Below are 18,630 nucleotides of genomic sequence, written 5' to 3'. Positions count from 1 at the left end.
AAGTGCACGAGATTGCTGAGACTATAGGCATCTCAAGAGAATGAATGCACAATATCCTGCACAAAATATTGCACATGAAAAAGCTGTGTGTGTGATGGATGCCGCAATTGTTGACTACCAACCATAAATGCACATGAAAGGACATTAAAATGCAGTATTTAGTGATGTTTAATCACAATTCACAATAAGTTTTGTGTCGATTTGTGACCGTGGACAAAAACATGGATCCACCACTACACACCCGAGTTGAAGCAGCAGTCTAATCAGTGGACAACGAATAGCGAAAGTGTGCTGAAGAAGGCAAAAACTTTTACCTGGGCAGGTGATGGCCATTGTTTCTTGGGATTCCCAAGGAATAATTCTGATTGACTACTTGGAAAAAGGTAAAACAATAACAGGAGCCTATTATGCAGCATTGTTGGACTGTTTGAAAGATGGATTGAAGGAAAACAGAGCTCTTTTACCAGGACAACGCGCCACACCATACATCAACCATTGCAATGGCAAAATTGCATGAATTGGGCTTCATATTGATTCCTCATTCTGCCTATTCCCCAGACTTGGCCCCTTCCAGCTTTCTCCTGTTAACAAACTTAAAAATTTGGCTCAGTGGGAAGAATTTTTTGTCGAATGAGGATGTCATTGATGCCATCAATGAGTATTTTGCAGAGTTTGACAAAACCTATTTTTGGAATGGAATGAAAAATAGGGAAACTCACTAGACTAAGGGTATAGCCCTCAATGGAGACTACGTTGAAAAATAAAACTGACTAAAAAAAAAATGTGTTCAACTTGTTTTATTACTAAACTTTTCAAACAACCCTAAAGAAAATTAGATGCCTATTTCTTTTTTTATTTTAAATTCAGAATGGGGACTGAATAGGTACCTTCTTGGCACCTAGAAATAGGTGCTCAGTTATAGAATTACATTACGTTAGTTTCTTTTATTCCACCAATATCTTGCAGTTCTAGGCGGATTACAAAAGGAAGAAATTCTTGTCATTTCCAGAAGATTACAGGGAGGCTATTGGTTGGAACATTTGGAGTCTGGTGATGGAGTGAGGATATTGGTTGTATCAGGAGTTTGTCTCGACATATTTCTTAAGCAACCTGGCTTTTATTTCCCTCCTGAAGGTTCTGTAGTTTGGTGCTGAAATCAGTAAATTGGAGTTGTGGCTGTCTAGCTTTGCAGCTTGTGTGGCGAGTAGTCCATCTTGTATTTTTTTTTTTTTTTTAACACTGAATGCCTTTGATTGGGAGGTGGGTGAAGGGTGCCTGAGTTCTCCTTGGTCTGGAATTACCATCTGTGCTAACTACACAAGTGACAATGTACACTAACTGCAATGTACCATTCTCTGCTGATATCTAGCCCAGCTTTAGCCCCCCTGACAGAGTATGCAGTAACATGTGAATTAGTGCATGCTATCATACCACTGCGTTAACAGTGCACATTACAGCATTTAACTGCTTAATGTCCTTTAGTGAAATGGCATCAGTTATTCAGCCAACATAACTGACGTTTTAGACATCTTAAACTATACCACAGCAGCCACTGATATTAAAACATTTGTTGTTCTTTGCTTGGTATTTTCAGTCTTCCACAATACTGTACTTTCTTTATATATATATATTAATTATTCTAATTACTATTATATATGCAATGTTTATCATTGTGGTGTATAACGGTAATGGACAGACAGTATACAAGGGAATGCCTGGATTGCTCAATTCAAATATGCAGGACTACCCCTTCTTACTTGAGAAAGGTTGGGCTGGAAGGTGCTGTACAGAGTCCTTGTCTCCACATGTTCAGGAACAAGTCCTTGGGTTCTCAGGACATAAAGGGCAAGACGTTCGTCACTAGGTCCCAGATGTTGGTGCAACTTTTTATTCATCTCTGGAATATAACAAAAAAGAAAAGGTAATGCAAAGTACAATGGACTCTACCTCAATCTTTGGTTTCTTTAACTTGTTCTCCAACTCCCAGATGAGCTCAATTAAAGAAAGATTATAGGTATTTGGTGATCAGTGAGAGAAGGAGGCATCCGGGGTGTTGGTACCTAGCATCACTGTGCCATGCGCTTCCTGCATTCTTCCCTACCATAGCCATCCCCGCATTCCTTCAACACCATGGGTTTTCCTCCCCCAGTGTAACTCTTCAAATGATTTCTGGCAGAGAGCAGCATCTCTAACCTTCTGCTTTCTCCACCCTTGGTATTTCATCTGACATCACTTCCTGGTCCTGCAAGGAAGAAAGGTGCAGGTGCCCAGCGAGGTCCGCACCCACCCCCACCCCCTCGCTATGCCACTAGATCAAGCTGTTGAATACAAAATTATAGTAAGCCAAAAGAGTATTTGAGAACAAATTAAGCATTTTAGGAACTTTGTTAAGACATATACACAGGCATTTATATTTTAATTAGAAATTATACACATGTGAGGTAATTTTATAAAGGTTTGCCTGCACAAATGAAAGATTAGGTTTCTTACCTCTGCTAATTTTCCTTCTTGTAGATCTTCTCTGGAAGCTGAACAGATGGGATCTTGTATCTCTATTAGCTTCAGCTGCAGGGCAACTAAAAGATGATCTCTCCCCTATGGGAGAGAGCGTGAATTCGAAGGCCTTGAGCATGCGCAGATGCTCAAGGCCCAGCAAAGAAGAAGACGTGGATCTTCAGGCGCTGGCACCGGCATGTTCTGTGCGTTGGTGCTGGTGGCCAGATGGGGGTAAGCAGTGTGTTCGGGTGGGTGCTGGGGGATTTCAGATCGCAGCGGGGGGGGGGGGCACACGGGGGGGGGGATGATGGATTGTTGGGGGGAGGGTGCCGGATCACGGGGGGCGCCGCTCACAAATCGAGGCAAACTCGGTTTCTGAGGCGCCAATTTTGTGAATGTTTTGCTCATCTTGCAAAACACTCGCAAGACCGAGGTACCACTGTATCTCAAACATCTAATTTTAATCAGTCCTTACTTATAAGACCTAATTTTCCTTTTATTCTTTTTCTTTCCTTTTTTTTCTCTTCATTTTTGCTTATCGTTCACTCTTTGCCCTCCTGATGTGTTACCCATAAATGTTCTCTTTCTGCTTTAACGATTCTAGTTCACCCCCCTTTCGTTTTGTATTTGTACTGAATTTTGTATGTATGTATGTATTATTTTGTAATAAATTATTGTAAAGTTTTTCCCCCATTTTAATTTGTAATACACTTTGAAACATTTGACATTGCGTGTACATCAAATTTTAATATAACTTGAAACTTGATAAGGATGTCACTGGAGCCACATTCAGGTTAATAAGTTTTGATGACTCAATAAATCCAACGTTGCTTCCGCTGTCTTAACAACTTCTTAATATCTACAACCCACATTGTGGGTTGAATTTGATCCACAATCAGAGAAGGTTATCATGCCGCTGTACCAGGCCATGGTGCGCCTTCACCTGGAGTACTGCGTCCAGTACTGGTTGCTGTACAAGAAGAAGGACATGGTACTACTCAAAAGGGTCCAGAGAAGAGCGACTAAGATGGTTAAGGGGCTGGAGGAGTTGCCGTACAGCGAAAGATTAGAGAAACTGGGCCTTTTCTCCCTCGAACTGAGGAGATTGAGAGGGGACATGATCGAAACATTCAAGGTACTGAAGGGAATAGACTTGGTAGATAAGGACAGGTTGTTCACCCTCTCCAAGGTAGGAAGAACAAGAGGGCACTCTCTAAAGTTGAAAGGGGATAGATTCCGTACGAACGTAAGGAAGTTCTTCTTCACCCTGAGAGTGGTAGAAAACTGGAACGCTCTTCCGGAGTCTGTCATAGGGGAAAACACCCTCCAGGGATTCAAGACAAAGTTAGACAAGTTCCTGCTGAACAAGGACGTACGCTGATAGGGCTAGTCTCAGTTAGGACGCTGGTCTTTGGCTAGAGGGCTGCCGCTTTAGTGGACTGCTGGGCACGATGGACCACTGGTCTGACCCAGCAACGGAAATACAGCATAATTCCTTAAAATCATGGTTGGATTGTAACCAATGACGCATCATAGGTTCCTTAGTTTTCTGATTTTTCATACAGTGACAGTATTCAATTCTTCTTATTTTAAATATACAAGAAGTTAGTCCCATGTTTCGTAGGCCACAGGGGCACCAAATTACATAAATAACATTCATCAACTCACATGTAGTGGCAGATTTAAGTGCAACAACTTGCTGTCCCTTATCCCATCTAAAACCTGTGCCTTCCACCATGAGATTGCAGATGGAACAGTGGCCACATTTTTGTGTGCTAATTCTTGATTAGACCTCAAAATATTTGTGACTGTCTGAATAAAGATATCTGTAGTATACTGGAAGCAGAATCTACCCCTACTTTTCTATAGTGGCAGATTGACCACGGCAGTAGCCTAATTGTAAGAGCAGTGAGCTATGAACAAGGAAGCCCAGTTCAAATGCTACTATCACTCCTTAACTTTAGTCAAGTCCCTTAACCCTCCGTTACCTTAGGTTCAAATTTAGATTGTAAGTCCTCCAGGGACAGGAAAATAGTTCCTGCACCTGAATGAAATTCACCTTGAACTACTGGAATGGTGTGCAAATCCCATCCCATCCCATCCCATATTAATTTATGGTCAAGATCTCACCAAATTCCTCCAAGCTATATTCTTGTCCTGAGAAACTGAGTTTGTTGCCATTCTCTGAGATGACAGGAGGGGGGCAGCCTTTCAATCTGGCAATATTCTGCAAGATTTGTGTAGGTCTCAGTTGATCACGCCATTGATTAATTCCAGAGCTGTTAGAAAATACAATATATTTTAATCACTGTGAAGACTGTTTACATGAAAAAGTAATAGAAGTAATTTTCGTTTAATCCTTTTAAACACACTATTTGCTGAACCACTTTAAAAATCAATCAATAAATATAATCAGACACTACAACATATCCACAAAACCCATATAATCATAAGTAATAGTATTTTTTTACATCTGCTTGCTATAATGCATGTTTTAATTAAAAAGTACCAACTTTCAGCTAGAGAAAAGACTGACAAGAGAGGCCCAGAAAAAGGGTTAGTACGTGACTGCTCTTGTACGTTTCCCCCTCTTTTACAAAACCGTAGCGCAGTTTTTAGCACCAGCTGCGGGGTAACAGCTCCGACGCCCTTAGGAATTCTATGAGCGTCGGAGCTGTTATCGCTGCAGCCGACACTAAAAACCATGCTAAGGTTTTGTAAAAGGGGGAGGGGTGGGATATTATTTAAACAACAAATAACAATCAAAAATATGTTAGATCTCTCACTACTGCATAAATGGTAAATGGAGAGTTACAAATACGATATTCAAGGCAAACAATAGTGTTCATGGAAACCTGATGCAACTTACATGTTGTACTGCTGAGGAACACCACATTGTGCTCCAAATCGAGAAAGGAACCGGTTTTCCAGATCAATAATGGTCTCTCCCACTTTTTCATCCCGCGTAAGGGTATCATAGTCATAGACGGAAATTTTTAGGTCCTTCTCTTGGGGCAAGAAGCAACTCAATTCATACATTCTACATGAAATGAAGAAACAGCTTGTTTACACCCAGCCCTCAGGAATCAGTGCCACAGAAAACCTAGCAAGAAGTTCAAATTACCTGCCAAAAATTGGGTTCAGAGTGTTGGGAATGTAATTATCTCTGTCTTCGATTACCTTTTTGGCCAATGTTAATTTTATGTAAGGGTCGCACTGTTTGAAAATAAAAATAGAAAATGTGACTAGGCTGTTACAAAGAAAAAGCTAAATGTTGCAACCATTTTTCACGCTGACCAGTTCCTTGATCCTATGGATTTCATCAAATTTTGCTAAATAATCGTCAACACTGCCACTGCATGCGAGTCAAAGTAGGTCTTTGTATTAAAATGATATGAAAAGGAGCCTTACCAGCCCATTGTTATCCTTTGGCTGTAAATCTAAACCTCTGATGATGTATATACGCACTATGCATTCCTGAGGACCACTATCTGGCAATTCACGGAATTGCCGAGGAGGCGGTGTCACATTAGGATCATCTGACAGTGGATATATTCGGAAGGAGCCCTAAAATGTGCATAATATACCACAGTTTTACCAAGTGCAGTGCTGTATAGACAACAGAAAGGAAACTAGAAATGTAAATAACGGTTCTTAAAGAGGACGAATTTAAAAGCCAATTCCACAGAAAAACAGCACCTTTATCAATGCAAGTAGGTTTTGATAAAACACATAAAAAATATTAAAATCCAAGTGTTATTTCCAAAAGCAGAAGACAAAATGCCAACATATTTTTTTTTATATATATACATACATATTTGAAATTGTACATGTTTTGAAAATGTTGTCTAGTACTTTTTAGAATAAAACTTGGCTTTTATATTTTTGGATTATTCTGTGATTTTATCTGGTGGAGTCAGTCCAGAGGGCAACTACTAAAATGGTCAGTGGTCTTTGTCATAAAACATATGGGAACAGACTTAAAGATCTTAATATGTATACTTTGGAAGATAGGCAGGAGAGGGGAGATTAAACATCTCTGTGGCATCAATGTACAGGAGGAGTTGGTTTCAGTTGAAAAGAAGCCCTGTAATGAGGGGACTTAGGACGAAGGTGAAAAGGGGACAGATTCAGGAGTAACCCAAGGAAATACTTCTTTAAGAAAAGGATGGTGAATCTGTGGCATGGTTTTCTTGTGGAGGTGGTGGAGATAAATAGAGGAGAGTGTGGCGCAGTGGTTAAAGCTACAGCCTCAGCACCCTGGGATTGTGGGTTCAAACCCACGCTGCTCCTTGTGACCCTGGGCAAGTCACTTAATCCCCCCATTGCCCCAGGTATATTAGATAAGATTGTGAGCCCACTGGGACAGACGGGAAAAAATGCTTGAGTACCTGAATAAAGTCATGTAAACCATTCTGAACTCTTCTGGGAGAAGGTATTGAAAAATGAATAAATAAATTAAAAAATGTATTGGAATTCAAGAAAGCTTGGGACAAATATATAGAATCTCTGAGAGGGAGAGAGTGGACAGTCCTTATATCTTTATCTGCCTTAATTTTTCTGTTTCTCTGTTAAGCGTACCTTTATACCTTTTGGAATACATGCAAATTTGTGTGGTATTGGAGTTCATCAAATGATTAACTCCCCATGGTCCCGTGCTAATGTCCTTCAGTACACTAGTCTCTGAGAGAGGTTGAAAGGTTTTGAATTAGGAACAGAAGTCCATGTTTGAGAAGGGAGGATTTCATTTCACAGGGAAAACAGAGGAAGGTGTGTGGTTTGGTGTTATTTTCAGAGCCATCACCGTCGCCCGTTGTATCGGGCGATGGTGCGTCCGCATCTGGAGAACTGCGTCCAATATTGGTCGCCGTACCTTAAGAAGGATATGGCGTTACTTGAGAGGGTTCAGAGGAGAGCGACACGTCTGATAAAAGGGATGGAAAATCTTTCATACGCTGAGAGATTGGAGAAACTGGGTCTCTCTTCCCTGGAGAAGAGGAGACTTAGAGGGGATATGATAGAGACTTACAAGATCATGAAGGGCATAGAGAGAGTAGAGAGGGACAGATTCTTCAAACTTTCAAATAATAAAAGAATAAGAGGGCATTTGGAAAAGTTGAAAGGGGACAGATTCAAAACGAATGCTAGGAAGTTCTTCTTTACTCAACGTGTGGTGGACACCTGGAATGCGCTTCCAGAGGGCATAATAGGGCAGAGTACGTTACTGGGATTCAAGAAAGGATTGGACAATTTCCTGCTGGAAAAGGGGATAGAGGGGTATAGATAGAGGATTACTGCACAGGTCCTGGACCTGTTGGACCGCTGCGTGAGCAGACTGCTGGGCACGATGGACCTCAGGTCTGACCCAGCGGAGGCATTTCTTATGTTCTTATGGGTCATAGTACGTTTGGCCTTACTATGAAGAGAGATGCTTGGTAGGCGAGAGCACAGTGGTGAAAATAAAACACACTGTGGCTGCTATGACGGGTGAGCCAGTAAGGCAGGCTTTTGGCACCCTTGAGTTTTGGTGCACTAAGCCAGTGCCTCAGTTGGCCCATGCTCTGAGCCAGCCCCAATGGTATATAAAGTCAACACATCAAATGAAATCATGCCAACATTTAGCACTGAAGGCCATACATTCTTGGCTATGAATGCTCCACCAAGCAACAATACAACGAGATAAGTGATTGCAGATTATATTTTATGCTATAAGTTAGTTGATTTTGGTGGACTGGGAGCCGTGAGGTGCAATAATGGTTCCTTTGGCAGCCTGTGCTTTTTTTTAATAGAGCACGTTGGGTTGTGGGATGAGCACTTCACTAATACTATATAGCAGGGATCTCAAAGTCCCTCCTTGAGGGCCGCAATCCAGTCGGGTTTTCAGGATTTCCCCAATGAATATGCTTGAGATCTATGTGCTTGCACTGCTTTCAATGCATATTCATTGGGGAAATCCTGAAAACCCGACTGGATTGCGGCCCTCAAGGAGGGACTTTGAGATCCCTGCTATATAGTGATGTATGGAGATTGTATAATGATGAAATAGAAAACTTTTTTTGGTAATAAAACCTGTGATATGGATGAAGCATTATTGGAATGCACAGGTTAATTTATTGTGTGAACACCCTGTATCAAAGAAGTATGAATATACAAAGTCAAGTCAAAAAGCACCGAGATGAGCAGATAATTGGTTTTCACTCACTGGCGCATCTTTTTATACCTTGAACTCTCCAACTACTGAGGGGTCATCACCTTCCTCAACTTTGCCCCTGTACAGTTTGAATGTGTCACAGAAGTCCGTCAACCCCTGAAATTCAGGGACATTCTCCAGTTCAGTGTCGTACACCTGAAAATAATTGAAAATTGTAGAATGTTAACAGTGGCCTAATTTATAAACTCATTGCCTCAGGAAGTTTAGTTGTGTGGATCTCTGACCTAGACGAGGGATTAGTAGGGTGAGAGGAGGATAGGGGGATGGTGGGGGGCGATGTGGAACAAAATAAGCTTCACTGATGTGAGATATGGTATATAAAAAGAACCATTGCATACTGGTGTATTGTAGTTAGCTTGAAACAAAAAGTAAAAAATGTAAAAAAAGACTGTAAAATGTTAAACTGATATGATCTTTCAGAACCCATCATTGTTAAAGGCCAAACAGAAAAAAAATAGTGCTACCCAATAAAAACATGATACTTTTCATATTGCTGGACAAATATTTGCTACCTTTAATGCATCGTATCCTTTCTGAACATATTGGCCACATTTCTCATGCTCTCCTGTCGAAGAGTAATATTTGCTCCACCAGTCCACTATTTCTTCCTCCTAAGCAAACATAAAGAAGCAAATTTAAAATCACACACATCAACGCAAAATTCTCCAAAATGCTTTTGTTACCACTATAACACCTATCGCTTAACTCAGCGCACTGCAAACCCTTTGAAGCCATGGCACAGTAAATGCGGGGCTGCAGCCAGAGGGCATCCAGGAATGCGCGGACGTTGGCGCGATGACATCACATGCATGTGCGACGTCATCACGTCGACGCCAAGCATGCACAGATGGCCCCCAGCCACGGCTTTGAGCCTCCCATTACCGCCGGTGGGGGAGATGGAGAGGGAGAAGGAGAGGAGCCGGGGCTGGCTGACTGCCTACAGGATGTGCCTCTCACAGCGAGAGGCGCATCCTGTAAGCAGTCAGCCGGTGCCTGTGCCTCTCCTCCTCTCCAGCATCTTGGGGCACACCTGGTATCTGCCATGGCACACGGTTTGCGACACACTGGCTTAACTCAGGACACTTTCAGGAAGCAGGTGAAAACTTGACTCTTCACCAAGGCCAGGGGTAGGCAATTCCGGTCCTCGAGAGCCACAGGAGGTCAAGTTTTCAGGATATCCACAACAAATATGCACGAGATAGATTTGCATCTCAAGGAGGCAGTGCTTACAGATCCATCTCATACATATTCATTGTGAATATCCTGAAAACCTGACCTGGCTCCGGCTCTCGAGGACCGGAATTGCCTACCTGTGACCTAGGCCTTTAATAGAAGAATTAACTAACTTGATAGTCACACACATTCAATGTAGGACACTGACTGCACAGACTATATAGTAGGACACGTTTATCTACTCCTACCCTAGCTAAGAGAATAATCAAGCACCTTTGTGAGCAAATTTATTTAAATTAGTTCCCTTATTTTCTCGCCTTTGTTACTCTCTTACCTATCTGTATGTTTCATTTTTGCTTAAACTCTAAGCTGTCTACTAAAATATTGTATTGTGTTGACAATGTAATGGATCATACTGTGGCATGCTTTAAATTGTCATCTGAATAACTACTGAATCTTCACGGACACAATCCTATATAAATAATAAAACCTTACCGGCACATGCGCTTTTAAAACGGCGTGATCCCTGCCGCTGTGGTGCGTGATCCATGGCGTGTTCCATTTTAGAACCCGGTGGCAGGGAACACTCTGGCCATTCCCCTCCTCCCGCCCTCACTCACCAACTGCTGCTGCGAGGAAGCGCAGGCAAGCTCTCTCCCTGCCGAGATGAGCCAGACCCCTGAGACACGAGCGCCTGCAGGAGGAGGCCCCCGCCGCCACCCGCCAACACCTTCCCAGTCTCCTGAGCCGCGTCCTCACCACCCCGATTGCCGACTGTGGTGGCCGCCGCTGCGCTCAGGGTGAAACTTGCTGCATGCGCTCCGGCTTCCGATGTCATCAGGCTTCCGGCACATGCAGGCATTCAACGGTGGTGGTGAAGGAGGGTGTCGTGCGATGCAGGCGGGGATTGGAAAGGGTAAGGGAGCCGGCAAAAAAACAAACATGCTGCTGCACAGACAAGTGGGGTGGAAATGGAGGGGGAGGGAATGCTGCTACAACACAGGGAAGTGGGGTGGGGTGGGGGGAAGGAAATGCTGCTGCTACACAGGGAAATGGAGGGGAAGGGAATGTAGGAATGCTGCTGTTGCTGCACAGGAAAGTGGGGGGAGGAGGGAAATGCTGCTGCGGCACAGGGAAGTTGGGGTGGGGGAGAGGGAAAGGGGGCCAGGGAACAAACTTGCTTTGCTTTGGGGGGAGGGGTGTGCGTGGCACAGGGAGCAATCTTGTTTGCTTTGGGTGGGGGGAGACAGAATGGGGCCATGGAGAAAGGCAGGCAGGTTGGGGGCCACAGAGAGAGACAGAAAGACAGGCAGGCAACGCATCAGAACGAAAGACAGTGGGAAGGTAGAGAGATAGACAGACAAAGGGGGCCAGGGAGAGAGACAGACAGAAAGAAAGACAGACAGCGGGAGGGAGAGACAGAAAGAAAGGAAGAAAGAGACAGGGGCAGGGAGACAGAAAGAAAGAAAGAAAGACAGACAGACATATATTCTAGCACCCGTTAATGTAACGGGCTTAAACACTAGTGTCCCCTGATTATCTGGCATCATTAATCATCCCAAATTCCCCCATCGGGGGTTCTTCAATCTTTACGGGACAATAGATTAGTAATTCCACACCCCTCAAAAATAAAATGGGAGAGAACTAGAAATTCATCATTTTTTTGCAATAGCTCCAGCTCTATGGAATTCTGTACCACTTAGGACTCCTTTTACTAAGGTGCGCTCGCGATTTTAGTGCACGCAGGATTTTAGCGTGCGCTAAACCCATGCTACGCTTCTAGAACTAATGCCAGCTCAATGCTGGCATTAAGGTCTAGTGCGTGCAGCAATTTAGCACGCACTATTCGGCGCATTTAGGCCCTAGCGCACCTTTGTAAAAGGAGCCCTAAATGTCTGCACTATGGATGGCCTGTCCATATGAATGCCCTCCTTAACAAATCCATGCTATATCATTTGATCAACTATTTGTAGAATGTTAATGTGTTTATTGAGAGCCTCTATACCGCTACTAATGACTGGGGGTGTCAATTCAGAGTAGTTTGTATGAGCTTACTCTGTTGATTTTTTTGGTCCTCAGAAACACCACCTTAGACTCCTATAATTCATTGTCATAGGCTTTAAGTGCTGTCTCCTCATCGGATCCTTTTTAAGTTTATACTAACATTTTAAATATATAAATCTTTTAATAATAATTTAGCATAGGGTTTAAATTTAGAATTGGAATGGGCCTCATTACTTTAAATAAGTGTGGAGGGCAGTTCCTTAGGTTTATTAATTAGGTTTCAGTGCATTTTATCATTTGATTTCATCCCTAATAAAAGAAACCATGTTTCCTCCAGTGCCGCAATTTCCTGCTGATGTAATGACATCAACGGTATCTCGCTCCACTGGAGGCTAATTTAAAAGACACACAAGTATGCGGCGGCCATGTTAACACATATTGTGGTCGGTTGGAGGAGCGCAGAGCTTGCTTAGGGTAAACTATATGTCACTCTGATATAGGGATGAAGGGATTCTTGGATTATCAGGGAAGGATTTAGCAGGATGTCCAATAAGATGTAAAATTGACAAATGGTTTATTTCATTTGTTTGCAGGGATAAACGGCCTTGATCAAACTTCTTAGTGAAATATATTGGCAAAGTTATCCCGTTAAGGAAGACCACATTAAGATAAATTGAACCATTAAGTTACTATGCTAAATTATTATTAAAAGATTTATATATCTAAAATGTTAGTATAAACTTAAAAAGGATCCGGTGAAGAGACAGCACTTAAAGCCTATGACAATGACTTATAGGAGTCTAAGGTGGTGTTTCTGAAGACCAAAAAAATCAACAGAGTAAGATATTTGAATGAGAACTGGAGGTGGAGCAAAAAGGGATTGTTCTACAATTAGAGTCTATTAATTGGTCTCGTTCTGAATTGAATTTTCACCAAGCTGCTTTAATATAATTATATAATAAGGTATTAAGAACTCTGCATTGTAACACTGCCACAGAGCTCTGTTTATTCAGTATAGAGCCCTTGTAACCCCCTCGCAGAAGCTCTTTGTAATTCTGTATTGTAACACCTCTACAGAAGTTCATGTATTATAACACCTTTACAGAAGCTCATACAAACCACTCTGAATGAGAACCTGAGGTGGAACAAAAAGGGATTGTTCTACAATTAGAGTTCTTAATACCGGCATGATTATGCCATAATCAATCATCCTATTTATGTTACTGGCACATTGATCATCCTACTTATATGCACATGTTTATATCAAATCAATTGTCCTACATATATACACTATTGCAGCGAGTAAGTAAACCGGCTTCTAAACATCATTATTCTGTACAACTGGATGCACTACGCAAATATAAGCTACTTGATATAGAATTATCCTTACACCTATGTTAAAAGAGAAAAAATAGGCTGCACTTAGCCTAGTACAGTACAGTTCATTATGTTGGCCCTATAGAAAGTGAAGGGTAACTAGAATAGAAGTCAAGTAGCGTTGAGACCTGCATTATGGTGAAACACTTGGGGCTCCTTTTACTAAGGTGCACTAGCGTTTTCAGCTCAAGCATTGCCGCGCGCACTACGTGCCAAGAACTAACGCCAGCTCAATGCTGGCATTAGCGTCTAGCGCGTGCAGCAATGCAGCGCGTGCTAAAACTACTACCGCAGCTTAGTAAAAGGAGCCCTTGGTTTTATTAACTATCATGGAAGAAATTCAGCTCTTTCAGTAATAATTCAATGCGATATTTAAAGTTTAGACCAAAAATTGCAACACTCGGGGGCTCGTTTTGCGAAGGTGCGCTAGCGTTTTTAGCGCACGCACCAGATTAGCGCGTACTATAGCGCACGCTATCCGATAAACTACCGCCTGCTCAAGAGGAGGCGGTAGCGGCTAGCGCGCGCTGCATTTTAGCGTGCGCTATTCCACGCGTTAAGGCCCTAACGCGCCTTCGTAAAAGGAGTCCTTGGATTTTGCTTTTTTGGGGAAATCTAGAAATGAAAGAGTCCTTCACACTTTTCTGAACTTATCACAAATAACAATTAGCATATGATTTGCTTTTTCACACTTAAACGGGTTTAGAAATAATAGTTTGACAACCAGTCAATCAAATGTGAGCCAAATGCCTTTAACGAAGAAATTTAACATATACAGTGAACACAATTACCTTTTCTATGAGCTGATTGTATAGATCCAGCCGTCAGAATTAAAGCATGCATGCAAAACAGAAAAATAACCCCACGTTAATACATGATTTACTAGAAAACTACTAAATTCAGTTAAAGAGATATTTTCATACTAAATGAAAACAATTTAATGTTTGTTGTATCTTAAGCAGGTAAATTAAATAGAAATTAGTAAACCTTATTCCTGAAGTACTGCAATGTAACCTAAATAAGAAAGAGTTATAAATTACATCCTTAAAATGTAGTTTCAAAAGTTGCTTGGACTTAGAATTGGGAAGTAAAATGTTATGCTGCTTGCTGTTTTCTTTATCATGAATTATAAGAGCAGGCTTTAAAAGTCCATTTGGAATTGAAGAGTTCCAGCATCCCTTGTCCTATTGCATGACACAAGAACTAGAAAAATCACTGGCGAGAGGAGAAATGGGAAGTCTGCTGGTGTGAAATGAGAAAATGTGATAAACTCAAATGGTGGCTTTGGGAGAACAGGGAAAAATATGACTGCATTTGGAGGTGGGTTGGAATCTCTAGATGGGATGCTTAGTGAACATATCAAAGAGAGATGGAGTGGAGTGGAAGTGGGAGATAGACTTTTAGTTTCAGCTGCCCCCTATGCCTGGAATAAATTACCCAAGTTTGTCCGTCAAGCCCCTTCCCTTCCCTTGTTTAAAAGCAGACTGAAAACCCACCTTTTTGATATAGCCTTCAATCCTTAACCCTACTCCTCTGCCCTCCAACCCAGCCTGCTGATTAACCGTTCCCCTTAACTGTATCCATGACATCCTGTTTGCCTCCTTCTACCAATAAGAGCCAACCTCATCAGTGATGTCACAATGGCTTGATTGTCCTGTACTCCCCTCTGCCCTCCATCCCAGCCAGCTGATTAACCGTTCCCCTTAACTGTATCCATGACACCCTGTTTGTCTGTCTTGCCTGTTTAGAGTGTAAGCCCTTTCGAGCAGGGACTGTTTTCTTACTCTTTGTGACTCTGTGCAGCGCTGCGTGCGTTTGGTAGCGCTATAGAAATAATTAATAGTGGGCATCCCTCCTGCCAATCTCCAATGGGGGAGCGGGGGAGTTGTCAGGTGGTGTTAGGCAGGAGGGAGTGAGCATCTCTCCTGCTGATTTTGGGGGTGGATGTGGGGGTTTCTCTGAGCCAGCAAGATTCTCCGAAGTGCGGCTTCAGGGAGTCCTGCGGCTCAGCAGATTGGGGATTCCCTTGTCGCGATCAGCCAATGGCAAGGGATCACTCAGCAAAGATAGGCAGCTGAGCCATGATTTTCTAACTGGCGCCAGTGACATGGGTGCTAGTTAGAGAATCAGGGGGTTAGGCATCTGTTTGTTAGAGCACACAAAATTCTGCATAGGACGATAGTATGTGATTCTCAGTCATTTCATAGGCAGCCGCTGAAACTAGCATCCTATACAGAATAAGGCCTAATACTCCAATTGGCCAGATACCTAAGGCCCCTCCCCTCCCTTAGGTATCTGGCCAATCAGAGCATTAGGCCACTCCCACTGCATCCCAGGATGCACTGGGAAGTAGGTTTAAGATTCTGGTTGTCCCAAGTACCTTTGGCCCCTCCTAGGCCTCTCCCTGGTGCATGCCCAGAACGAACTAGGAAGGCCTATCATTTTGGAGTGAGGGGCCTACTGGCCGGAGAGTGTATGCTTCCCTCTGGCCGGACTTTCACCTTAAAAGGTATGAGGGTGGTGGGATTGTGGGGGGACTGGGAGGTGCCAGCGGGGTCTACCAGTTATGGGGGTGCCAGGAGGTTTACAGGTGGTGGTGGTTCTCTGGAGTAGGAGTGTTGCCAGGTTGGGAGGGGGAGTACCAGGGAGTTAAGGCAGGAGGGAGTGGGCATCCATCCTGCTAGGGGATTTGTCATGGGGTTTGGGGGTGGCGGCAGGAAGGAGTGGGCATCTCTCCTGCCATAAACATTTAAGGTGGGGGGGTTCAAGGGTGGCGGTGGGAGGGAATGGGCATACTTCTTGCCACGGACATTCACAGGGGGGTTCGGAGATGGCAGCAGGAGTGAGTGGGCATCCTTCCTGCCAGCCGACTTTGTGGCAGGGGGGTATCCTGCTGCGGCCATTCAGCTGATCGCGGCAGGGAGATTTCCTTGCTTTGATCAGCTCAGCAGCCGCATCTATTTGAAATTTAGGCCAGCATTTTGCTGGCCTACTTTTCATGTGTCCTGCTATGGATTAGTGAGTGCTAACGCAAAGAAGCCCACTGAAACTGAACGGGCTTCTTCACACTCAGTGCGTCATTAATCAGTAGCGCTATTTTGTAAAATAAGTTCCATGTTTGCTATATCAGGAAGGACAGCAAGAGGTGATACAGAAACTGTTGGACCCACTATATTTTCCACGCTGTGCACCTATGGGGAGAGGAGATAAGGGGTTGCCAGCACCAAAATAGTTTTTATATGAGATACCCCACTGGGAGAGGTGGTGAAGGGACTATTGCTCCCTCACTGTAATTATGTTCTAGCAGGTGGGTAAGAAGGAAAGGAAGGGGAAGGAAAGGGCTCTGAGGAGTTGTCAGCCACATTTAGGTCTGTCATTCCAGCATCTATGTTTGGTGAACTAGGGTAGGAAGCAAGCACCGCCCAGCATCTGTATCTGCATCTCCTTCCCTCTCCTCTCCCCCTACATCTTAACCTCATCTCCTGGGGAATCCATAATTTAGCTAAAGTTGGTCAAGCAGCCTTGTTAATTTTCAAAGACTTTGATCTAACCAGCAAAGTCATTACTCAACCAGAAAACTCTGAAAATACCCCCACCCCCCACACCCACACATGTTTACTCTGAACATGAATTATTAAAATTTGACATTTGTGCAATTTCAATGCTGGATGATTTATGTTAAAATAATCTATACACATTTTACAAACATGTTTTTTTGAAAACAAGGGTTAACAGTGTTGTAAATAACCAGCTATTCCCCATTTTGGAATCAAATCCTATGAAAATTTTTTGTCATGGCTGAATTAACTGGGGAATTTTATAAACGGCGCCCAAAGTTAGGCTCCTTGAGCTTTCACAAGCTCATAATCGAAAAAAAAAATACAATAAAATGTAATTGGTTGATAGGCGTCTATCTTCTTAGGCACGAACAGATAGGCGCCTAGCACCAAAGTGGGTATGTTTAGGTGTGGAGAAAGACTTAGGTGCCACAAGGCATGATTCTCTAAAGGACTTAAGTGCCTATAATGTAGGCCTGTAAAACTCTGGCCTATATTACAAGAGCCTAAGTTTTAACTTAGGCTCGATTCTGTAATGGGCGGCTAAGTGTGATTGACATGTAATAGGGACCTAACTTTAGGCGCCTATGTGCTAGTTACAGAATCTGGCTCTAAATGCATAAATTCATGATAAAGTTGCCACCACTGTCATCTGGTTATACAGGATGGATTTTTTCATATCTATGAGTTAGCCTTTAATGTCCTCCAGTAAAGGTTTATTTGTCAAAACAAGGGCTTTAGCCATTTATTGCTGTCCAAGAATCTTAATGGCTCTTCTACATTTTAAGGTATGTAATAAGGAAAGCTGGAAACATTTTAAATTTACACATATGCAGATTTCCTTCTAAAATTAGTTAGAAACACTGCATATATTTGAACACAATTCTGAGATTCACTTTATTTTCACCAGTGAGCTGCAGGATTAATCCTAGTCAAAGAAAATTATTAGTGGTCCATAGATTTTTGACACCAAAGGCGGGAAAAAAATCTGTGCTATATTTAAAAGATTTTAAACAGGTAGGAAATTGGTTTTCCTTTCCATTTTTTGTTGACTGATCCAGGTTTGTGGCTGAAGACAGTTAGCGAAGAAATCTGTTCTCCTTTCAACACCAGTACTTGGTCTTCTCACAGATAGAGGGGCAGCGCAGAGGGGGATAACTGAATTGTCAGAGATACTATATGATGGTAGAGCAACTGTCTCCCCTTTTGTGAAGAGAAGGAGAAAATATACTAAATAAATTTATGATCCTGACCTCTGCAATAATGTCCACATTGACTCCAAAATCCCAAGATTCTCTTATAACTCTGTCCTGAAATCACTGGACAGATTGTTTCTATGGGAAAGCTCCTTTCATGTAATGGATATGAAAGTACTTTTATATTTCATTTTGTTCCATTTTACTATGTACTGTTTCCTTAAGCATACATAAAACATGTGCTAACATGAAAAAAATGCCAGTTATTTCATATTTACATAAATCATGCTTTTCATAGTTCACTGAACCACAGCAATACCACCCAAGCTCGGCTCAATGTATTCATTGCTAGGATTTGTACATCTAATCAACTTTGGTTCCATAAAAATGGTTTTTCTAAAAATATTTTCTTTTATCTACTATAATAAAATGGTAAGCGCGCATGCGCACTCTTACCGCCGTGTTCCCTGATCTGTAGTTCTGTGGTCGGCAGAGTGCGCATGCGCGCTTAGCTTTCCAGCGACCGCCAGACAAATTGGAAAATGCTGGCTTTCCTGCTCGCGCAATACTGGACAGAAGTTCAAAGCCGCCACGGTGACTCCTCTCTAGAGCTGCA

General features: G+C 42.6%; 1 protein-coding gene across 7 annotated transcripts in view; it reads right to left on the bottom strand.

The window, feature by feature from the left end:
* Positions 1 to 18,630, bottom strand: part of MYOF (myoferlin) — a 278,291-nt gene that overhangs the window by 13,715 nt on the left and 245,946 nt on the right. For all 7 annotated transcript variants that reach the window (XM_033940691.1, XM_033940693.1, XM_033940692.1 and 4 more), the window contains 8 exons: positions 14,053 to 14,064; positions 9,220 to 9,318; positions 8,717 to 8,842; positions 5,908 to 6,063; positions 5,621 to 5,712; positions 5,366 to 5,536; positions 4,627 to 4,775; positions 1,758 to 1,897 (listed from right to left, as the gene is read on the bottom strand). In XM_033940691.1, the coding sequence (XP_033796582.1) occupies positions 1,758 to 1,897; positions 4,627 to 4,775; positions 5,366 to 5,536; positions 5,621 to 5,712; positions 5,908 to 6,063; positions 8,717 to 8,842; positions 9,220 to 9,318; positions 14,053 to 14,064 (945 nt within the window). The remainder of the gene's footprint in view (positions 1 to 1,757; positions 1,898 to 4,626; positions 4,776 to 5,365; positions 5,537 to 5,620; positions 5,713 to 5,907; positions 6,064 to 8,716; positions 8,843 to 9,219; positions 9,319 to 14,052; positions 14,065 to 18,630) is intronic.

This window comes from Geotrypetes seraphini, chromosome 4 (genome assembly GCF_902459505.1).
Source record: "Geotrypetes seraphini chromosome 4, aGeoSer1.1, whole genome shotgun sequence".
Lineage (NCBI taxonomy): Eukaryota > Metazoa > Chordata > Amphibia > Gymnophiona > Dermophiidae > Geotrypetes > Geotrypetes seraphini.
The sequence above is the reverse complement of the archived record's forward strand: the minus strand, read 5'-3'. Positions and strand labels throughout refer to the sequence as shown.